Consider the following 23479-nt stretch of genomic DNA (forward strand, 5'->3'; position numbering starts at 1 on the left):
AGACCTAAGTATACATGTCCAGCAGGTGGCTAAACATTCAAGGGTAGAGAATTGGAGAGAGGACTGGGTTGGAGAATCTTGGGGCTGTTGACCATGCATGGAGTTTGAGGCCATGAGGCTGGGCGACACACCGTGGGACGAGTGGAGGGACAGCAGAGGACCAGGGCTGAGCTCTGAGCTGCAATCCGTTAGACATCAGGGGCAGAGGAGGAGCCAGCAGAAGCGGTTCAGAAGTGAGAAGTGGAGCTAGGAGTGAGCTGGGGACCCAGGGCTGAGTGAAGAGAGTGTCTAGGGAGGAAGGAACAGTGATAGCAAGCACCATCGACAGATGAAGTGGAAGAGAGCGGACTTTGAGCACAGCTCCGCCGACCTGGGTGCGTGGCTCTGGTGGCGAGCCGGCGATGAGAATGCTGGGCTTGAAAAGGGTAAGAGGAGGGTATTGGAGCGTGACAATAACTGTCACGAACTGTTACAGCGAAACTGTTTCAAGAAGTTCGCTGTAAAGGGAGAGATAAATGGGGTAGGAGCTGGAGGGAAAGTCACATAAAGAGAGGATTGGCTTTTGTTTTGCTTTTCTAAGTCAGGAGACAAAACAGCAATGCGAAAGATTGATGGTACAGCAGGAGAGAAGACTGGCTGGAGCACTGACAGCTCTTCTGAATCTAGATGCGAGAATCCTCGACAAAATGCTTACAAATTGAATCCAGCAATACACAAAAGGATTGTACACCGTGACCAAATGAGATTTTTTTTTGAAATTTATTTATTGTTGAGAGACACAGAGAGAGAGAGGCAGAGACACAGGCAGAGAGAGAAACAGGTTCCACACAGGGAGCCCGATGTAGGACTCGATCCCAGGACCCCAGCATCAAGCCCTGACCTGAAGGCAGACGCTCAGCCGCTGAGCCACCCAGGCATCCCAGCCAATAAGCTTTATTCCAGGAATGCAAGGGTGGTTTACCATCTGAAAATCAACACTTGTAATACACCAATGGAAGAAAAGACAAAAACCACATGATACCTCAGGAGACTTGGAGAAAGCCTGTAATAAAATTTGGCTCCCTCTCATGATAAAAACATTCAAAGACCTAGGGATAGGGATAGAAAGGAAATTTCTCAACCTGATAAAGGGCATCCACAGAAAACCCACATGCACCATTATACTTATGGAGGAAGACGGGATCCTTCTCTGAGATCTAGAAGAAGGCATGGGTTCTCAGTTTCACTTCTGTTCAGCATTCTGCTGGAGGCTGTAGCCAGAGCACTTAGGCAAGAAAATGACATAAGATACATCCAGATTAGAAAGAAAGAAGGAAATAAACATGTTTCTTATTTGCAGATAACATGATCTCCTGTACAGAAAATCTTAAGAAATCCACTAGAAAACAATTAGAAGTCATAAAAAATTCAGCAAGACTGCAGGATGTAAGGTCAGTATGCACAAATCAATCGTATTTCTGTTCAGTAGCAATGAGCAGACTGAAAATAAAATTAAGAAGACTTCATTTGCAGTAGCATCTGAAAGAAAAAAATACTTAGGAATCAATGTTAACAAAAGAAGTATAAAACTTCCTACTCTGAAAGTCACAAAACATAGTTTGAAAGAAATGGAAACAGACCCACATGGATGCAAAGACATGTGTTCATGGATTGGAAGGCGTGATCTCGTGAAGAGGGTAGCGCTGTCCCGTGGATGTCTGGAATTCTGTGGCCAGCTCTGGGACCCAGGGTAGCCCCTCTGAACCAGCTCACTGTGAGAGGCAGGGCGCCTGGAATCCAAAGACAACTACAAGCCCCTCGGAGGTGGATCTGATGTGGAGAGGAAGGTGCGTGGTGACACCAGTTGCACCGGTGGCTGAGAGGAGGCAGTATGCGCACAGACTTCAGCATCGGGCTGTGGGCTGATGTGATCTGGCTTGGTCCTTTGCTTGCTGTGTGACCCTGGGTATGCCAGTTACCCTCTCTGTGCCTTTTTCTGCAAAATGGGAATGAGAGTATCTTTAAGAGAGAAGATCGATGCAGAGTGCTCAGCAACCCCTCAGCACTAGGTGGCCCTCATTCATTCAGCAAACACAGCACATCTATCCTGCATAGGCAGGGGATGTGACAGGGCAAAAGAGATCAGAGGGACCTTCTGTCCCACTCAAGACGGCCACTCACCAGGAAAGTAAGTCACAGGTACAGAGCTGTGATTTGCCAGCGTTAGCGGGCATCTGAGTCACCCAGAGGAAGGCCTGTGAAAACACACTGCTGGCTCCTTCCTGCTCACTTGGGGGATGTCCTAGAGTTTGTATTTCGAACAAGTTCCCAGCTTCTCCTAGTGCTGCTGGCCTGGGGCCCACGTCCTGTGAACCTCTGTGTTTTAGAAGGCGGTGAGTGCTATCAAAGGAAATATAGACAGCAGTTTTAAATACAGTGGGGATGGTGGGACATTCAAACAGTGTTGGGAGGTGAGAACGCCAGCCAGGATGTCCGGGACCGAGGTGATAGCCTGGGCCACGGTGGAGCACGTCTGATGTGGTCTTGAACCAGCATGGAGGCAGATGGGCCTGAAGGGCAAGGGACAGGGCACATGGGGAGGAGTCTGCCGCCCAGGCCTCCTACACCCCTATAGGGATTTTGGCTCTCACTCCGAAGTAAAAGGGGCAGGAGGACATTGGAGGGCTTTGGGCTGAGGAGTGATGGCATCTGATCTACAGCTGGAAAGGGCCATTCTGACTGCTAACTCATGAGGGACGATAAGGCAAAGCCAGGACACAAATATTCGAGTTGCTCCAGGCAAGAGACAAGGGCGCTTTCTCTCTGGTGGGTGATGGTGAAAGTCAGCACGTTCTGAGACTGTTCTGGAAATCAGACTGACAAGGACTGGATGGGGGTGTGAGAGTGGGGGCAGGCAGGTCGACTCCGAGGGCTCGATGGTTGGCTGTGGGGACAGAGCTGTCATTAGCCAAGACAGAAGGACTCAGTGTAGAGTGTGTTTGGGGGTTGCGGCAAGAACACAGTTCCATTGGGACACATCAGAGTTTGGGGTGTCTGTTTGGGATTTTTTTAAAGATTTATTTATTGATGAAGGACACAGAGAGGCAGGGAGCCTGATGTGGGACTTCATCCCAGGACCCTGGAATCATGCCCTGAGCTGAAGGCAGGCGCTCAACCACTGAGCCACCAGGCATCCCTGGGGTGTTGTTTGTCCTTAAACCAGGGCAGGTGCTGTTTGGGCAGCTGGATGCAGGAGTCTGGGGGTTAGTGCTCAGTAACTAAGAGCACCGCAACTGTCCTGCTCACAGACCAGCAGGCACTGCCTAGTGCAGCCCAGAAGCCCTTTGTCCTGACCTGGCAAGTGGCAGCAGAGAGCCGTCATCCTGGGGCTGGGAACCCAGCTTTCTACTCGGGAACGCCGCCCCCAGTGACTGCCCTGTGCTGGGGAGGGTGCGAGGGGCCAGACAGCAGGCCTGCAGTGGCATCACAGCTTCGTTGCCCCAGCCCACTTGTGTGGGTTTTGCAGGCCACTGGAGACTTCCCTCTGGCCTCCTGGAGCCACTTTTCTCCCTCTTCAGTTCCTCAGAAATCACATGGAAGACCGAAGAAGAGGGGGGAAATGCAGCTTCCAGAAGCCACAGGGTAGGACACTTGACATGGAGACAATCCCAGCCTTGAGACAACTTGGAGGGATACAATGCAACCTCTTGAGTCCAGCCAGCAGAGTTTGCTGTTTGCTAGAATGACCTCTCCAAAGGAAGGCCCTCAAAGCACAATCAGGTTCAGGATGAAAGGTCACTGACCTAGCCTGGGCCAGCAGTGGTGGAGTTTGAGATCTTAGAGGACCACTTCTCCCCAGTGCTGCTTGCTTCATATCCCAACTCGTCCAGGAGATTGAAGGAGAAAGTCTTATTTCTAGTTCCCCTGAATGTTGACCCACCAAGTCTGGGGGCCTGGCCGGGCCTTTCTGGGCAGCTCTTCCAAAAGGGGAGAGAATAGACTGTGGCTGATCTGGTCTGGGCTTCAGGTCACTAAGCCAACAGATGGGACACTGGAGCATGATCCTGGTACCTTCAGCCTATTCGCATGGACCCTGACGGTCCACTAGCCAGGTGGAGGAGGAGACACCTCCAAAGAGATGCTGTCCATGCCCCAGGCTCATAAAGGGAAGATCTGGCCTTTTCTGGGCACAGGGGTGGGTTCATGGCACCCTGGGGCCTCCTTCCCTTGCTGTGCTCCTGGGGTCTGTGAGCTCGCATCCCCAGGGCAGGGGAAATAGCTCCCAGCCACAGGCCGCTCCAACAGGAGACAGCCCACAGGAGACAGCCCGGGAGCCCAGGGCTGTTTACCAGGAGGAGAGGCGAAGGAGCAGCTGCCTTACCTTGGGTGAGCCTGGCAAGCCAGCAAGGTGGTTTAGTGGGGGCTGCTCACCATTGCCTCCTGAGAAACTCGGGACTCCAGCCACTTGGCTGCCTCTTACCCACCTTGCTGGACTGGAAGTCCTCCTTCCCTCCTGCCTCTGTCCCTCCTGCCAGCTGTGCTGGGAAGTGCCCTATCAACTCGGCCTTCTTGGTTTCCCCTTGGGCTATGTAGAGCTCCAATCACAGGACAGGAAAGAGTTTACTGTGGCCACTTATAAGATGAAGCCAGTGGAGGGTTAGCGCCAGTGAGCCATGGCAGGGAGGGGGGGGAACACGGAGAAGTTCCAGAGGCATTGCCACTGCCAGAGCAGCTAACATTCATTCAGCATGTTCCTGTGTCTTCAGGCTCTGCAACAGCCCCAGGGAACTGTCCTAACTCCCCTAAGGACACTTAGCAGCAGGGAGGCTCAAATGCTCCATCAGGTCACAGAGAAGTCAGCAGGAAGCTGGGTTCTAACCCAGGTGTGCTGGCGCTCAGAGCCCCACTGCTAGATGCCTGCTCTGGAGAGAGGGAGGCCATGGGGCCTCCGGGTGTCCTCTGCCCAGGTTCCTTGGGCTTTCGGCCGCTTCCAGGGAGCCCTGTCCTCCATATCAGGCTGAGGAAAGAGGGAGGGGCCTCATGCTTGCTAAGTGCTACTCTTGCCAGGGATTAGTTGTATCAAAATTACATTATAGAGGGAGGCAGAGAGACCCAGACAGGTTTAGCAGTTTGCCCTATGGCACACAGCCGAGGTGGGAGCGGGGGCAGCCGCCCTCTGGGTGGGCCTATCTGCAGATTCTCTCTTGCTGGGTAAGCATCAAAGCAGCACAATCTCTGGATCTGACTAGTTGTCTTGATGAGAGGGGTGGAGGTCGGGGGAGGCAGGCCATCCAGACTGAGGAGAGAGGCTGTCCCTGTGGCCTTGGACCCCAGGCCATAGGACACACAGCACAGAAATGGGGGCCACCCCAGCTAGGGTCACCAGTCACCAGGAACTGATTTGAGAGGACAGACCACCCCCAGCTTCTCAGCTTCTTGGCCCTGGCCCAAGAGGACAATTTGATGACCGTCTCTGAATACCCACCCCTACCAGGTCCCACCACTCAAAGTAGCCCCCAATGTGGGATGGGCACCATCCCCTCCAGGGCATAATCTATACCTCATTATCAGTGCCCATTTGAGTCCAGAACCTTCTAAATGGAGGGCACCTGTGGACTTCCATCCATCTGGGGAATGGTGGTGGGGGGATTCCCTAGTGACTGGCAGGCCTAATGTGATGACCACACAGGTGGGAGAACAGAAGCTCAGGAGGAGAAAGCAGGTCAGCACCAGAGCCCACAGGTCCCGGGGGAGGGCCCACCTACCCCAGAGTAGCTGCTTCAACTTGAGGCCTTGGGCCCTTCTCTTTAAGGTGGGCAGTGCTACTCAGACACAGGGGTCCCGGGGCCACGGGAGCTCCAGGTTTTTCTGGCAGGTTTAGGCCGGGGCATTCCTTGGCTTGTGGCCCTCATCATGAAATGCCCTTCCTCCCTTCTCAGGTAGGTGAGCTGTGGGAAGGAAGTACACTGAGCCCCCCCCCCCTCAACCCGGCCCTCCACCCCCACTCTGTATCAGGGCCAGAACCTAGGAGCCTCAGTGGCCTCCAGCACAGAATTTAAGGGTGCGCCAGCAAACTCAGCAGTCAAGATAAACATTTTATTGAAATTTTCTTTAAATGAAAATTAATGCAAAAAGTCCATTATGTTAGTTTCTTATCGTTGCTCAACAAATTGCCACAAACGGAGTGGCTCAAAAGAATACAAATATATCCTCTCCCAGTTCTGTAGGACAGAAGTCAGAACTGAGTCTTATAGAGCTAAAATAAAGGTGTTGGCAGGGCCTGTTCCTTCCGAGGGCTCTTGCCTCTCTGTACCTTCTAGATGCTGCCTTCCTTCCTTGGTTGTGGCCTCATCACTCCAGATCGCTGCTTCCCTCTTTACATCATTACTGCTTCTGTAGTCATACTTCTTTCTTCTTCCCTTTTATGCAACCAACCTGGATGATCCAGTATCATCTCTCCATCCGTAATTTAGTCATGTCTACCATGTCCCTTTGTTGGGTAAGGTAACACACTCACAGGTCCCAGAGATTAGGATGTGGACATTTGGAGAGGGGTCATTATGTAGCCTACGACACCCATGATAAATATCGAAATTTTAAATAAAGACAGGATCTGTGGGATTAGCGTTAGGTGCTCACAGAGTTTGCAAGAGCAGGGCTAGAGCCTGTCATTACTTAAAATTTTGATTAACTCATTCGTCATGGGGTATTTTTTGCATTTAATTTATACATGTTAAAATATTGCAATAAAATATCTTATTGAAACTTTTGACACCTCCTTAAATTCTGCACCTGTGGTGAGTGCCTCATATTGCGCATCCTAGCCCCAGCCCTGCTCAGTAGAGTAAAAAGAGTGGCCCTGCCCTGCACACTCAGCTTTTGGAGGAGCCCCCACCCCTTCCAGCCCCAGGGCTCTCCTAAGCCCCGCCCTTACAGGTTTTGGCCCACAGACCCTTGTGGACCTCTTTTCCTCCTGTCTGGTGTTGCAAAGCCCCCAGCTTGGCTTTGCTTTCCACCCACCTTCCTGGTATATCCCTGCCGCTGGCTATCCATTCTGCTCTTCAAACTTTGGAAGTATGGGATTGCGGGCTCATTTCCTGGGACAGCATCCTGCCCTTGCAGAAATGTATTCCCGCAGACAGGTAATTTAGGTTTAGATGGCAAGTCTGTTACTTACTGTGTGGCCTTAGGAAAATTACGTAACCCCGCTGAGCTTTAGCAGCCGCGGCTGTAAAATGGGGACATGGATACTTAGCTCTCAGGGCTGCGCTAGACCGCACCTGACTTTAAGTCCCAAGCACCCGCTCTGGAGCCAGGAGACCCCGCTTTAGGTCCGTGACCGGCTGTCCCCCCGCTGACTTTCCTGGGGGGCACGGACCAGGCGCTCCTCGCTCTGGGCCGGGGTCATGAGCGTTCGTGTCGGGCGGGAGAAGGGGCTGCGACGCCTGGACGGGGCCCTTCCCCAGGCCGGCTTCAGGTGGCGTCTTGTGGCGTGTCGGGAAGGGCCCTCCCTGCTTCCTGCGGCCCGGCCCAGGGCGGGGGCGGGCAGGACGCTCCCTGCTCCCTGCTCCCTGCTCCCTGCTCCCTGCTGCCTGCTCCCTGCTCTCTGCTGCCTGCTGCCTGCTCCCTGCTGCCTGCTCCCTGCTGCCTGCTGCCTGCTCCCTGCTCCCTGCTGCCTGCTCCCTGCTCCCTGCTGCCTGCTCCCTGCTGCCTGCTCCCTGCTGCCTGCTGCCTGCTCCCTGCTCCCTGCTGCCTGCTGCCTGCTCCCTGCTGCCTGCTGCCTGCTCCCTGCTGCCTGCTCCCTGCTGCCTGCTCCCTGCTGCCTGCTCCCTGCTGCCTGCTCCCTGCTGCCTGCTGCCTGCTGCCTGCTCCCTGCTGCCTGCTCCCTGCTGCCTGCTCCCTGCTGCCTGCTCCCTGCTCCCTGCTGCCTGCTGCCTGCTCCCTGCTGCCTGCTCCCTGCTGCCTGCTGCCTGCTCCCTGCTCCCTGCTGCCTGCTCCCTGCTGCCTGCTCCCTGCTGCCTGCTCCCTGCTCCCTGCTCCCTGCTGCCTGCTGCCTGCTCCCTGCTGCCTGCTGCCTGCTCCCTGCTCCCTGCTGCCTGCTCCCTGCTGCCTGCTGCCTGCTCCCTGCTGCCTGCTGCCTGCTCCCTGCTGCCTGCTGCCTGCTCCCTGCTGCCTGCTGCCTGCTCCCTGCTCCCTGCTGCCTGCTGCCTGCTCCCTGCTGCCTGCTCCCTGCTCCCTGCTGCCTGCTCCCTGCTCCCTGCTGCCTGCTGCCTGCTCCCTGCTCCCTGCTGCCTGCTCCCTGCTGCCTGCTGCCTGCTCCCTGCTGCCTGCTCCCTGCTGCCTGCTGCCTGCTCCCTGCTGCCTGCTCCCTGCTCCCTGCTGCCTGCTCCCTGCTCCCTGCTGCCTGCTCCCTGCTCCCTGCTGCCTGCTCCCTGCTCCCTGCTCCCTGCTGCCTGCTCCCTGCTGCCTGCTGCCTGCTCCCTGCTGCCTGCTCCCTGCTGCCTGCTGCCTGCTGCCTGCTCCCTGCTGCCTGCTTCCTGCTGCCTGCTCCCTGCTCCCTGCTCACTGCTCCCTGCGCCGCCGCAGCCGCACCGCCCCATGCCGGCCGCGCGGGCCTTCCCTGGCTGCTGCGCCCGCCCGCCGCCGCCCGCCGCCCCAGGTAGGGCGGGACGGGGCGCGGGCGCGGGGGCGGGGGCGGGGGACAGGAGACAGGAGGGGGCCGACCGACAGAGGAGGTGCCAGCCCGGAGCGGAGCGGGGACCCGCGGGGGGACCGAGTCGCGGGGGAGCCCCAGGTCCCGACCCCAAGCACAGGCACAGCGCTGTCCCACGTCTGCACACACCCCCGCCGCCGTGGGCCTCAGGAAGGCCACGGTGCCCGGCGCCGGGCTGGCTACCACCAGGAGGCAGGGATCCCGGCTGGGGCCGGCTCGCCCTAGGCAAGACCCTGGTGGAGACGCTGTCTCCTGTCTCCTGGCGGGTGTCAGCCCGGGCTGCTTTCTGTCCCCAGGGCAGCTGGGAGGCTGTAGAGTCTCTGGAGCAGGGCCAGGCAGGTGGGGGCACACGAGCGGGAAGGGTGGAAGGCCTGACCTCTGCAGGGAGACTAAGAATGTTGCTGGAAGCTGTGTCTTTCCCCCGAGTGTGGCCTAGCCCCTGCCTGTCCTGCCATCCCCCGACAAGACGGCCGACCGGTAGAGCCGAGCAGGCCTGACCCCACTGAGGAATGAGCTCATGGAGGGAGTCCCACCTGCCTCCTTTCCTCCTGGGGCCTCAGGAGCTGGCAGTGCCATGGCCTTGGGCCGCCTTCCTGGGTCAGGAGAAGGCCACATGGACCCAGCACCTGCTTCACTGTGCCTGTCGGGGGTAGGCCCTCCTGGGGCTGCTCACAGCTCATGGAACTGCAGAGAAGAGCTCAGAGCCCGAGGTCATCAGGGACAGGGGCTGAGCCCGCTGAGCACCTGGCCTGCGGCCTGCGGCTTCCTGCTCCTGCTCCTGCTCCTGCTCCTGCTCCTGCTCCTGCTCCTGCTCCTGCCTGTGATTCAGGGAGAGGAGAGTGGGAGCCGATGTTTGCCAGGGAGAGCTGGTGGGGGAGGCCTGGCAGGTTCACCGGCAGGTTCATCCAGAGGAAGCGCAGCCTCTGCCAGTTTCCTCTCCGTGGCAGAGCCCTTGGTACCTGGGGAAGAGCGTGGGCGGGGACCTTGAGGAACTTGCACACCAGCTGGGCTTCCAGGGATCTGACAAACCTACTGGAACTGGTTCTTGGCAAGGCTCCCCATCGAGGTGTGCCAGGAGGGCCGAGGGAGGTCAGCGCAGCTCTTCGCAGCCCTGGCTCTGCCAGAGAGATCCTGACTGAGGGAGGCCAGGCTCTGTAGCCTGAGTGCAGGTTGCCTCCAGCAGGAGGACCACCAGGGAGGACACCCAGGAGGCAGAGCTGCAGTGAGCTCTCCCAGGCCCTCCACAAAGCATCTGGCCCCAGAGTCTCCTGCAAAGCTTGGCACAGCCCTGCCCTACAGCCCTGCCGGGGACGTGGTGGTGCCTTGGGCAGGGCCTCAGGGCAGCCTCCTAAAAACAGCATGGTCACCCCGGTTTATAGGTGGAGAAACTGAGGCCCCCTCCTTTCCTCAGTAGCTTAGCTGGAACGTACACCCAGACCAGTGCACACTTAGACTCAAATCTTTGTCTTTGTGACCTTCAGTGGTGACCGTCACCTGCTGCCTGGGTCTCCACCCCCACCCCTAGGCCAGCCCTGTCACTGGGCTCAGCACTTGGAGTGCCCTGGGGCAGTGTTGCCATTTCCCAAGCCCCTGAGCAGCATAGAAGGTTAGTGCTCAGCTCAGCTGAGGATCCTTGCCTCTTCAGCAGGCTCCCTCACACCCACTCTCCAGCCCCTGTAGTTCCCCATCAGACCCCACCCACACCTGCCCTGGGGCCTCTGCTCACCCACCCTACTCCCACCTGCCTGCTTGGCTGCCTCCCACTAATTCTTGCACCCCAGTCTCAACGTCACCTCCTCCCCCAAATCACCTGTATTTGGAAGCGCCTGGGGTTGGTGGACTTCCCGATTCCTGGCTCACAACCCTGTCTGGGAGGGAGGGTGAGCAGCGATGAGGGTTACCAGGGAGGCCGTGGTTGTGCCGGGGTTGGGAGGGGGCTCCTAGAGGTGGCGGTGCTGCCAGAGCAGCAGTGGGCCAGCCCTGCAGCAGCTGCCCTCTGTCTGGCCAGCCTGCTTGCCCCATTGCATTTTCCACTACCTAGAACAGGGTAAGGCCCGAGTGCGAGGGTGAGGAAGGGTAGATGGACAGGTGGACAGAGGATGGCAGGTGTCCTGGGGACAGGAGACGGGCAAGCAGAAAGGGCTGCACGGGGTTACCCCAGCTTTGTGGGTCTCTGGAGGAGTTGTAGAATTCTCCTCAGTGTCTCTCTTCCCTGACGGGCCTTCAGTCCCCTGTGAGCCCAGGGGTGGGGAGCACTAACTCTGGATCCTTCACCGTCCTCCCCTCAGTGATCCCCATCCTGCACTAGCTCAGGAAGGACAGGGAGGGGCTCCTGGTGAGGAGTACGCAGGAGGGCCATCAGAGCTGCTCCCAAGGGCTGGTAGGAAATTTGCCCAGACTGGAGAGGAAGGAGCCTCCAGGCCGAGGTCTATGCACGGGCCAGAGGCAGGAAGGCAGACGTGTGGTTTAGGGGGCTCAAGTAGTATGTAACGTTGACCAGAGAGGGAGGCGGGCCAGAGGGAGGTGGGCACCCAGGGTGCCGTGCCAGTCGAGCCCTCTCCCCTTTGGGGGACCCTCGGCCCACGTGCGCCTCCCCTCAACATGTCATCTTCCCGCTCACTGAAGGGCCTGGCACTGCCTCAGGTGGTGACGTGATGGTTTCCCGCTCCTACCTTCCGTGGATCACCGCCCTGCTCCCTACCTCCCATGCCCACAGGACCCTGGGGCCGTCTGTGCCGTTCGGGTCAAAGCAGAGGGGTGAGGGCCTCCCCCAAGGCAGGCTTGGGCTGGGCGTGAGGTGGCAGGGCCTGGCGAGGACCGTGAGATGTGCTGTCCCGGCCATGGATGGCGGGACGCCGCCCCTGTTGCTGTTCAGGAATACCTCCCGGCCCCCGGACCTGTGGAGTTTTGCAAGAGAAGCTGGAAATCAATTTTTATATGAAACCTCCTGATTTTAAATAACTCATATTACAGTGGTTAGCACACCAGCTGAACAAGAGCATCTGGGCCCATGGGGCCCATTGTTGAGCGCTGGTGATGGAGCCCTGGGTGAGGGGAGGGGGAACAGTGGTGCTGTGTCCCCAGGGCCAGCACAGGCCGCTCTCAGGCTCGGCAGAGAGGCCAGGACGCTGTTGACTGGCCCGCAGGCCACACCCCTGTGGGCAGGGGCCCCGGGCTCTCCCCCCAGGCCCGGGAGGCAGACAGCTTTTCCTTTCATGTCGTATTATAGTCTCTGCTTAGTGCTGACCATGTCTGTGGGAACTGCCAGTGAAGACTGGAGAAACTTGGGGAACAGGACTGGTGGGTGGATAGTATCCAGGTATCCGGGCATCAGTGTGGGTAAAGAGCAGCACTGTGGCCTAGAACATTCTCTAGGCCTGGAACCAGCCTGCTTGGGTTCGAACCTTGACCCTGCCATGTGCTGAGTGAATTGGGGCATGCTCTTCAACTTGTTTGCCTCTCAGTTTGTCCATCTGAAAAATGGGGATGATGCTGATAGTGATGTGAAAGTAATAGTCCCTAGGTTACAAGCTGCATGAGAATTATATGCACTGGTGTCTTTGAAGTGCTGAGAGCAGGACCTGGCACCTTGAGTGCCATGTGTTAGCTGTTTTAGCACCCTCTCCTCATGCATATGCGTGCATAGACGTGCACACACAAGTCCACTTGCATGCACACACTTCTCCCTAAAGTATTGATGGCACCACTGGGTGCATTCTACATGGGCATGTTTTCTAGAAGGGAGAAGTCTCACCACCCCCAGACTCTGTAGGCTTTGTACTTGGGTCGAGCAGGGGGAGAACGAACATTTACTGAGTCCTGCTCTATGCCAGGCACTGTATTAGGTACTGATGTATCTTATTTTAAACTAGCCAGTGTGGGGGGAGCTAAGTAGGTGCCCAGAGTCCTTCCACTGCTCAGTGGTAAGGGAGAGACTGAATGCTCACCTGACTGGCTCACCATCCACATCTCCGGCAGCCACATGCCTGGACAGAATGGAGCTCTGGCATCATGCCCCTGGCACACCCCAGAAGCCACCCTGTGGGGGAAGTCTCTGTGTCATGTGTGCAAGTGGAAGATGTTAGGTATTTGAAAATCCTCATAGAGCTTAGGGCTGGGAGAAGTGTGTTTCTCCTGTTACCATCACTGTGAGAGCGAGAGCTTTATGGTCCTCAGCTACTTCCGCTCTTGGCCTAGGCCGCGAGGAGCCTCTTAGCTGGGTGTATATTTAGTTGTCATAGATCTTCTCAGTCCAGAGTTCCTCTACTTCTTTCTTTCTCCTTTTATCCCTCATTTGCCTCTTGTCCTGTATTAAATGCTCTGGATCTCCTGCTTCCTGTTTTTTTTGTTTTTGGTTTTGGTTTTGGTTTTTTGTTTTTTTTTTTTTTACAAACATTATTGAAATGTAGCGTATAAGAAAGTATATAAATCACAAGGGTAGTTTAATGATTTTTTCCAAAGTGAATACAGCTGGGTAAGGAGTACCCAGGTCCAGAATCAGAGCACTACCAGCACTCCCGAAGCCCCCTCCGACCCCTTCCAGTCACTGACCCACCAGGGTAACCACATCCTGCTCTGGTGTTGCATGTTACATAGATGGAGTCATGCAGTGTGAACTCTAGGTCTGGCTTCTGCTTGCAGTTATTTTTTAATTCTTAAAAATTCTTGGTGAAATAGAGCTAATATTTACCATCTTAACCATTTTTAAGTGTACATACAACTCAGTGGCATTAAGTACATTTACAATGTGCAGTCATCACCACCTTCCAGCTCCAGAACTCCTTCATCTTGTAAAACTGAAACTCTACCCCATTAGATAGTAGCTCTCCATTCCTGCCCCCATCCTCCAGTCCCTGGCAACCACCATTCTCCTTTCTGTCTTTATGAATTCTTATTGTAAGTACTTCACAGAAGCGAAATCATACGGTATTGGTCTTTTTGTGGCTGGCTTATTTCACTTTGACATAATGTTTTTGAGATTCATCCACATTGGAGCATGTGTCAGAGTTTCCTTTTTATTTTAATTCTGAATAGTATTCCATTGTATGTATGTACCACGTTTTGTTTATCCGTTTATCTTTTGACAGACACCTGGGTTGTTTCTACCTTTGGCTTTTGTTTTGTTTGGTTTTGTTTAAGCAAGTTCTGTACCCAACCTGGGGCTTGAACTCTTGGCTGTGAGATCAAGAGTCATAGGCTCTACTGACTGAGCCCGCCAAGTGCTCCTACCTTTTGAATATGGCGAATAATGTACTATGAACATGGATGTAGAAGTGTCTGTTCAAGTCTTTGCTTTTGGTTCCTTTGCTTATTTACCTGCATGTGGAATTGCTGGATCATACAGAAATCCTGTTTTACATTTTTGAGGGCACTGCCCTGTTTTCCCTAGTGACTGCACCATTTTCATTCCTTTCAACAGTGCACAAGGGTTCCAATCTCTCCACATCCTCACCAATACTTGCTGCTTTCTGATTTGATAGTAGTCATCCTCCCGGGGTGCAAGGTGGTACCTCACTGTGGCTTGACTTGCATTTCCCTAACGATCGGTGATGCTGAGCCACGAGTAAGTTTTCACATCAGTGAGTCCTCTGTCTTGTGTGAGCTGTTTGCCATCTGTTCTTTTTTTTTTTTTTAATTTTATGATAGTCACAGAGAGAGAGAGAGAGGCAGAGACACAGGCGGAGGGAGAAGCAGGCTCCATGCACCAGGAGCCCGACGTGGGATTCGATCCTGGGTCTCCAGGATCGCGCCCTGGGCCAAAGGCAGGCGCCAAACCACTGCGCCACCCAGGGATCCCTTGCCATCTGTTCTTATGGTTGTCTGGTTCTGCACAGTATGAGTAGACCATGACATGCCCACTCATTTTACTGCTGATGGGCATTAGGTGGTTTCCCATTTGGACGGATTGCAAAGAATGCCGCTAAGAACATTCTAGGGCACATCTTTTGGGGGACATAGTTCTGGGATTTTCAATGTAAGTCACTCCTGTTTGGAGGTGAGTGTTGTACAGATAAATGAATCAATAAAATGCATAATTCATGTTCCCTGAGGGCCCTCTGAAAGTTCTTCAGGCTTAGACAAATTCCACAGCACAGGATAGGCCCCCTGCCCACCGTCCCCTCCTGCTTGTGGCCCAGGGTCCAGCTGCCTGGTATAGACCCCTCCCTCCAGATCCTCATCTGCTCCCTCAGAAGAGAGACACTTTTGGCCCTGACAGTACCTCTGGCCCCCCATTGTCCAAAGCACCCTTCCCCCACCATTGAGCTGGACAGCTGAGAGTGTGACCAGTTCCTCTCTGTGCCCAGGGATCTTTGGGCAGCGCCTAGAGGACACAGTCCACCATGAGCGGAAGTATGGCCCCCGTCTGGCCCCCCTGCTGGTGGAACAGTGTGTGGACTTCATCCGGGAGCGCGGGCTCACTGAGGAGGGGCTCTTCCGCATGCCAGGCCAAGCCAACCTGGTGAGGGACCTGCAGGATTCCTTCGACTGTGGGGAGAAACCACTGTTTGACAGGTGAGCTCCTGAGGGAAAGCAGTAGAGATGGGATCACCTGTCCATTTCCTGCTGTAGGGGCTCCTCCCAGGACACAAGCTCCAGGGGCAGTAGGTTGGCCTCCAGGAAGCCTGGCAGCAAGGTGGTGGTGGCATGGCTCCCCACAGTAGCACGTGCGCTCAGTTAGCCCCCCCAGCACCCATCTGTTCCCATGGGCAGAGCATTGGGCACAAAATCAGTGCAGCAGCCGTGGGCCTCCTCTCAGGGATGGATCCTGCCACGGATGAGGCACACTCATGACTATGCAGGCTGTTTCCACAGTGGATGCCTGTAAACCCAACCCAGGCAGGGGAAAAGAAGGGCCTCTGCTGGTTCCATTTGGGACTCTAGGCCTTCTGCAGGGCCCCTCTCTCAGCTTCCCACCCTTCAGGCCCCTTCAGTGGCAAGATGGAGCAGCCCCATATTCTCTCAGATACCAGGGGTGGGGAGCCGGTACCTGTCCTATCCCATCACTGGGACTTCCCCATCGAGGGCTGTACTGTGTGGGTAGAGTCAACTTCACTTAGGAGCCCAGGGAGGGCTATGACCAGGGAGGTGGCTCCTTGGGGCCTCTTCTCCCAGACAGGACCCCACCCATCACAGAGTAGTTTTCATAGAAAGTTCTTCCTGCATCAAGCCAGCCTTGGCCTCTGTTGGAGCGTCTCAGCTCTGCCTTCACAGTCACAGATAAGCCCATGGGTTCCTGCTGGCAGCCCTGGCCTTCCCAGCCCTTCTCTTGGGGCAGAACACCCTCAGTCCCTCCAGCCTCTACTAGGACCCATCACTGCAGTGGGCAAGTCTGTCAGTAGATGTAGAGCTTGGGACTGCCCCCATTCTGAGGGAAGGTCTGCCCTTAGGAAAGAAGAGATACCAAGGAATGGAAGTGTTATCTAACAGGTGGGGAAACTAAGGCTCTCAGGTTAGCTCCCTCTGTCTGAGTCCTGCCCACAGAAAGGGCAGAAGCTGATTGGGACCCCTGAGCTGTCCTCCCTGCCTGTGCACCCAGCCCCCTTCCACCACATGCTGTGAGCCTGGTCCTGGGGGAGTGAGCGGGACAGGTGACAGTACCTGCCTTCGTGGGGCTCTCAGTCTGGTGGGCATCCACAGAGCTGTGGGCTGCAGAACATTCTCCTTGGGTGCTCGGATAGGGTGCCTGGATTCAGGGCAGGTGTGTGTAGTGGGAGAGGGTGGTGAGGAGGGCGTGGTTCAAGGAGTACCAAGAAAAAGCCTTAAGCCACTGTTTAAAAGGAAAGCTCTGCAGTGAGTAGGGAAAGAAGGAGAGGATGAGGAAGTGTGTTTCTAGGCAGGGAGGAAAGAAGGGGAGACAGAATGCTGGGCCAGACTCCCTAGACCAGGGTAGGGCAGAGGATCTGGCTACAGGAACCTGGGGGCAGAAGGCTGTGGACTGGGGCTGCGGACCCCGGCTGTGGGCCAGGCCTCCCAGGCCCAGGAGTACTGAAAGCTGAGGGCATAGAGGAGGAGCCAGGATGGGGCTCCAGCTTGAGAAGCCAGAAGGGACCCTAGGGCTTAACTCAGCAAGACCAGCTGTGGACAGCCAAGGCCAGGTGACACCTTAAGGGCACAGCCGCATTCTCCTGGCCCCAGCCTCATCTTTCCTGAGTTCCTGCCATGAGGAAGATGCAGGCTCAGGGTTTAAATCCAGGGCCCTAGAAAAACATGAAATACCTAGTGCCCAGGTCCATCCAGGAAGGCAAGCTTAGAGGAGGTGCCAAGACCCCAGTTTAGAACCTGAACCCAGAGGCCAATAGGCCCAGGGCTGCTGCTCTTCACTGGGGGAAAGCCAGCTTGGGCAAATCCAAGCTGGGGAGCAGAAAACTGAGGCCTCCGAGTGGACACACAGAGCACTGGGGCGCTGGAAATAGGGTGATGAACATAGACGCCCAGGCGTCTATAATGTGCCTAGGAGCCCAGAGGCTGCGAGGGAGGGCCCGACCTCTGAGCTGCCTGGGCCCTAGTGGCCAGGGCCCAGGGATGCCTGCTCTTTCCAGGAGTTCAGCAGGCTAGCATGCCAGGTGCCTTTGCCATGGCCCCTCTCCTTACACTGTGGGCCAGTCTGGGGGTGGGGGGAGAGCAGGCTCAGGCTTCCCATCACCCAGTGCCTGCTTAGAGCGGAGCAGCTCTCATGTTGCCCTGCAGAGGACCCCAGAGGGACCACCAGGCCAGCAGAAAGGGGCCCTTCACTCCTGCCGGTTTCCTGGCTAACTGTACACACACAAACACACACGGACAGGAGAGCAGAGGCTCCCCCGGTGCTGGCCACCGCTGGGGTTCCCTGGTGTCCCAGGCCTCATGCATGTCCCCCTGCCCACAGCACAACAGACGTGCACACGGTGGCCTCTCTGTTGAAGCTCTACCTGCGGGAGCTCCCTGAGCCCGTGGTCCCCTTCGCCAGGTATGAGGACTTCCTTAGCTGTGCCCAGCTGCTCACCAAGGACGAGGGGGAGGTCAGTAGCTCCTGGGGCCCATTCTGGAAAGCGGGTCTGCTGGGAGGTGGGTGTATGGAGCGGGGCACAAACTGACTTTCCTGGCCCATAGATCCTGGCCCACAGCCTGCTCTGTAAGATGGGAGGTCACGAACCTCCTGCTCTGTGAAGGGGGGCCTGGAACATCCTGCTGTCTGCATGTTGTGCGGGGGGGCGGCTCTGAATGCAGGGTGCTGAGAGCATCCCCTGTCTGCATACGGTCCTCTCTGTGTGCAGACCTCAGTCTCTGGGAGGGACAGGCCGAGTTCCCGTCATGGTTCTGGGTGCCTGGGGCCCAGGTCTGGACCCCCACACAGTAGGGATTCCTCCTACTACCCACCTCAACCTTAGGCTACCCAGGCCAGCCATTGGGTTCAGAAACCACCAGACCCTTCATCTATTTATATCCTGTCTTCTCCCAAAAGACTTTGAGACTACTTCCAGGACAGAGGGCTCCCAGCCTACCATCACCCTCTCCTGCAGGTGCCTTTGGCTGGGCAGGGACTATATGCTGACCTTCTGGCCCTGTGGGAGATGAGGGGTCTTTACCTGGCAAATATTTGTGTCTCCATAAATGTGCTGAGCCCTGGCCCTGACATTCCTCTTTAGCCCTGCAGAGGCATACCCTTCACATCAGTTCTCCAGAGTAAATCGGCTCCCACAAGATGTCACAAGCCTGGCCTCACTGCTCCTCTGAGGGAGATGGAGGTGGTGACACCTTCTGGTCCCCTGAGGCTTGGCTACAGGTCTGGACTCTGATTCATGCCCCTGCTCCCAGCCCTCCCTCCAGCAAAAGGGCCTTGGAGTCTCCTTGCTGGCCTTTGAAATGCTCTTTTTCTCTTTCAATCCCAAGGGGACTCTGGAGTTGGCTAAACAAGTGAGCAGCCTTCCCCTGGCCAACTACAACCTGCTCAGATATATCTGCAAGTAAGTGAGTAGGGGCAGAGAGCTTCCCTTCCTGCACTTTGGCTCAGTTCCCTTTACAGAGGGGCCCCGGTCATTCTCACACCCCACACCCACCCTCCCCAGGTGTTGCTGGAGCCAGTGAGGGGCATAAAGAACACAGCCCCTATGCCCGTGGAGCTGACACTCCCATGGGAGCAGGTGGTGTTCGATAGTCTCCGGTGCATCATTTCTGAAGAGGAGAGATGCACCCTCTGTCCCTGGAGTCCTCTCTGGGTGCCTGTCCCTGTCCCCTCCCTTCAGGGGTCAGCCTCCTGAGCACAACGGCCTAGGCCCAGGTGCTGGGAGCAGGCATGCAGTGTGGCCCTCATCTAGCGCCATGCCTGAGGGCTCTGGGCCTTCTGGGGCATCTGCCCCCACTGCAGGCAGGAGAGTCCTGTGTCCTCCCTTGCCCCATTGGCCTCTGCTCTGGATGGCTGCCTCCTGCCCCACAGAGGGGGAAGCTCTGCCCTCTTCTGAGTTTGGATCTGGCATCAGCATTTGCTTCTCTGCCAGCTGCTTCTTCCTTACTGTACAGGTTTCTGGATGAAGTTCAGTCCCACTCAAATGTCAACAAGATGAGCGTCCAGAACCTGGCAACTGTTTTTGGACCTAATATACTTCGGCCACAGATAGAAGACCCAGTAACCATCATGGAAGGTAACGGTGGAGGGGTGCACGGCAGTACCGGGTGCTGCCTGGGTCTGGCCTCCCCTCAGTCCCAGGCGCGTCCTCAGAAGCATCACCCTACATCAGTCCAGCCCAGGCCCGGCCGGTAGGAAGGGGCTGTGTCCCGGGGACCTGGCAGGAGCCTCTAGACCACCTCACCACCCCTTCCCCAACCCCATGGGGTCCAGCTATAAAAGCAAAAGGAACTTTGGCCTGTGGGTGGGGTCCTTGGGAGCAATTAGAATGGCAGGAGAGGCTGGGGTGGGGGAAAGAGGTCAGCTCCCTTGTCCTTGAATACACAGTGATGTTTTTGTTTCCCTTAAGTAAATGTTATTTAGTTGTCGCTGGCTCCCAGATGTCAGAGCCATTCCCTGGGGGAGATAATAATAATAGTGATAAAAAATAGCAATAGCAGCTGCTTGGGATTCTTGGGGTGGCACGCTTGCTCAGATCTCCCTGGGACTGTTGAGCTCACTCTCTCACGTTGAGCTCCCAGGTTCTGGGCCTGCCAGGCTGAACAAATGGCCAACAGCAAACACCGAGTTCCTGCTTCACCCACTTTTGTGGCCTAAGGATTCCTTATGTTTTCCAGGACCCTTATAAGGTTACCCCTAGTGGGAGGGCCCACCCGACCACCCCTCCTTCCTTATCACCTGAAAACCTTCCCAGTCTCTGGTCTTTAGTGGAGGGTAATAGGAGGGAACATGGCAAGCAGATAGGTACCATGGTTCCACTGTACTGCCCCCCCCTTTCATCGCGGACCCCCAAGCCCCTGTGTCAGGCACTACAGGCTGCATCTCAGGGGCTGTGGCCTGGAGAAGAGGTATTGTGTGTGTCACTGTGTGTGTGTGTCGCTGTGTGTGTGTGACAGAGAGAGGGGGAGAGAGAGAGGGAGAGCATGCAGGGGGAGGCAAGGGCAGGTTGTGCATGTTGGGGGCTGCATACATTCATTTGTGAGTTGTGACCATGTGGATGTGGGATTATGTGTGTGTGTAAGACATCTCTGTCCCTGTCCCAGAGCCTTGTGCCCCCCCAGAATGTGGCCAGCCAGGCACAGCCCTCATTGGCAGTACAGGGGACTGACATGGTACAGCTGAGAAGGCTGTGACGTCTAGGTCCTGCTGCTGGCTCACCCTGCAGCCTCACTGGGCATAGTGCCTGCCTCTTCCCCGCACCTGGCGGGGCGGCACAGTGCCTCCTCTGTGTCCAGGGAAGGGGATTCGTGGGCAGGATTCTTCAGGCTGTGCTGGGTCTGGAGGATGTGGTGGCCATCCTTTCCTCTGGAGAGACAGACGGCAAGCTCTGGCTCCTCTCTTGAGGGGCACCCCAGGTTGGGTGTGGTCTAGAGAGCCCGGACTTAAGACAGCCACAGCCAGGCTTTCTCACTCTCTTCCTGGCAGGCACTTCTCTGGTCCAGCACCTGATGACTGTCCTGATCCACAAACACAGCCAATTGTTCGCTGCGAGGGCCGAGGAAGGACTGGCCTCCCCGCGTGGGGGCCCACCGTGCACAGTGAGCTGGGGCTCGGAGGAGGTCCCGAGGGATGCCCAGCCAGAACCCAGCAGCCCCAGCACCCCTGGCCTGCCGTCACACAGGACCTCATCTCTGGATGGGGCCACTGTGGCGGCACTATCCAGAACCTCTCCTACGGGCCTGGGTCGCCAAGGCAGCCCTGTCACCACCAGCCCTGGGAAGAAGGTGCAGACTCTGCCCAACTGGAAGTCCTCCTTCTGGCAGTCAGGGTCCCGTTCGGGGAGCCCGAAGGTGGGCAACTCATCCCTGGAGGTGCCCATCATCTCTGGAGGGAACTGGCTCATGAACGGGCTGTCCTCTCTGCGTGGCCACCGCTGGGCCTCTTCGGGAGAACGGCTCAAGGACTCCAGTTCTGCGCAGAGACTCTCCACTTATGACAACGTGCCTCCTCCCGGTGGCCTGTTTCCCAGCACTCCCAGTGTGGCCAGCACAGCATGGTCGGGGGCCTCCTCTTACGAGGCATCGGCCAGGGGCTCAGTCAGCAGCTGCACGGCCTGCCGGGCCAGCGACTCGTCCGCCTGCAGCTCCCTGCACACTGAGGGGGCCCTCGAACCTTCCCCTTTCCCCAGCAGCAGTGAGGACCACCGATCTCCGGAGCTGGGCCGTGGCCTAGATGACGTGGGCACCTGCATCAGCAGCAGCGAGCCCAGCGACCCAGGCAGCCCGACCCAGGACTATGCCCGCTGCTCCAAGGCTCTCCAGGGCCTGGTCACGGAGCTCAGGGCAGAGCTGTGCCGGCAGAAGACTGAGTACGAGACAAGTATAAAAAGGTAAAGGGCTGCAGCCCTGGGTGAGTGCGAGGCTGGCACTCCCAGGGCCGGGCAGAGCCCTTGTGGTCAGTAGCTCGCGGGCGCCGGCCCTGGGTAGTTGGCCTCCGGTCATGGCCTCTGGTTCTGAAAGAAAGCCTCCCCGAGGTGAGGCTCAGAGCAGCCAGCCCCTGGAAGCCACTTTTCTGGGAGAAGGCCCCCAGGACAGGGTTGGGAATGGAGGGGGTAGGGTCCTCTGTCTGGAGAAGCTCAGGAGCTACAGGGTCGGGCATGCACTCAGAGCTCCACAAATGCCTGCTGAGTGAGCCAGTGAGTCAGAATCTCAGCCTGCGCTGCTCAGAGCACCTTTAACAGAGAGACTCAGCATGGGAGTCCCCGTGTGGCCTTCAGGGAGGAGGCGGGCTCCCTGAGGTGTGCATGGACCCCAGAAGTGCCCACATGCAATGCAGGCCCCAGGCCAGCCTCACTGGCTGACCGTGGTTGGGCCTGATATGCAATGAGGGCTCCTTCCAGGATTGTAAGTCCAATTTCCTATGAGAAGGGAGCTGGCTGTGCTGAGCCCTGCCCTCCTACCTTCCCTGGCCACAGGAGGATGCCTTGTGCCACATGCTGAGCCTTGCAAGTTTGTTCACAGATGGCCCTAGTTTGATCCTTCCAGCCTCCCTGGGAGGAAGGTGTTTTCCAGCTCTGAGGCACCAGGTTCTCCAAGGTTACCAGCAGGGCCTGCACTGCTGGCCAGTGTGCAGTGCTTCCACCAACATCTCAGGCTTCCATCCCTGGCCCCAGCTATCTGACCTATAAACCAGGCCCCACCCACTGGCCGAAGGTGTTAGTGGGCTCTGAGGTCCTCTTTTCCCCATCAGACAGTGGAGGTAGAGGGCGGTTCCTGCTTCTAACTCTGAGCCTGATATTTCTAAGGGAGTAGGAGTGGCAGCGTTTGGTCCTTTTGTTCTGCAGGAGGTCAGGTCAGGGAGGGTCATGGCAGGTGATACCTGAGCCAGGAGTTGCAGGACCAGTAGGAATGGGCTGAGCAAGGAGGAGGAAAGACACCACATGAGTAAAACTGAGGTATACAGCTAGGTGGAAACCTCACAAATGTGAGCATTGGGTTGGAATTTACCAGGCAGAGGGAACAGTGGAACACCCTGCAGATACAGAGGAAGATGATGACAGACCTGAAGATGAGCTCACAGACAAAAACTACAGAATACATGGGAAATATTACTAGGTGAAGGCTGTCCTCACATAGCCTCAGAGGAGGTCAGAACCAACTTCTCACTTCCTTAGCTATTTGTGGACCAACTTGAGCTTCTAGTTCTTTGACCTGCTAACAACTTGGCTTCTCAGGGGAAAATGCAGTGTTGTTTCATGGAGGGCTCTGGATAAGACTGCCTAGGGCTAGGTCCCTGTCCACTGTGTATTGGCCGAGCATCCCAGGCAGGCTCTCTGACCCCAGCGTGTACTGGCCAAATGTCTGCCTGGGCAGGCTCTCTGGGCTCCGGTGACCTCACCCATTTGTCATGAGGATTAAGTGCCACAATAGATGAGAGTGTTCAGCACAGGACCTGGTGCATCCAGAGTGCTCAGGAAGCTTTTGCTGCTCACATAACCTCCTGCTTCATGGGTTGGAGATAAGCTAAAGCTCTCAGAGGCAAAGGGGTGGAAGGAACGGCCCTTGTAGCATCCTCACTAGCAGAGTGGTCATGTTGTCATCCTGGTTGGAGGGGTGGTCTAGGGAGAGAAGAGTCTGTGTGAGCGTAAGAAAGACTGGAGCCTCACCCAGCGGGTCTTTGGGGAATACGTCTGCACATATGGAGTCAGTCAGCACTGGGTCTGTCTAGTGGTTTGGGAGAAACCAGCT

General features: G+C 56.5%; 1 protein-coding gene across 9 annotated transcripts in view; it reads left to right on the forward strand.

Moving 5' to 3' along the window:
* The window catches only part of ARHGAP22 (Rho GTPase activating protein 22), a 136257-nt gene that overhangs the window by 110292 nt on the left and 2486 nt on the right, over positions 1-23479 (forward strand). For all 9 annotated transcript variants that reach the window (XM_041745054.1, XM_041745056.1, XM_041745058.1 and 6 more), the window contains 5 exons: positions 14998-15205; positions 17556-17688; positions 18560-18633; positions 19187-19308; positions 20718-21621. In XM_041745054.1, coding sequence (XP_041600988.1) covers positions 14998-15205; positions 17556-17688; positions 18560-18633; positions 19187-19308; positions 20718-21621 — 1441 coding nt within the window. The remainder of the gene's footprint in view (positions 1-14997; positions 15206-17555; positions 17689-18559; positions 18634-19186; positions 19309-20717; positions 21622-23479) is intronic.

This window comes from Vulpes lagopus, chromosome 2, assembly GCF_018345385.1.
Source record: "Vulpes lagopus strain Blue_001 chromosome 2, ASM1834538v1, whole genome shotgun sequence".
In the NCBI taxonomy this organism is placed as follows: Eukaryota; Metazoa; Chordata; class Mammalia; order Carnivora; family Canidae; genus Vulpes; species Vulpes lagopus.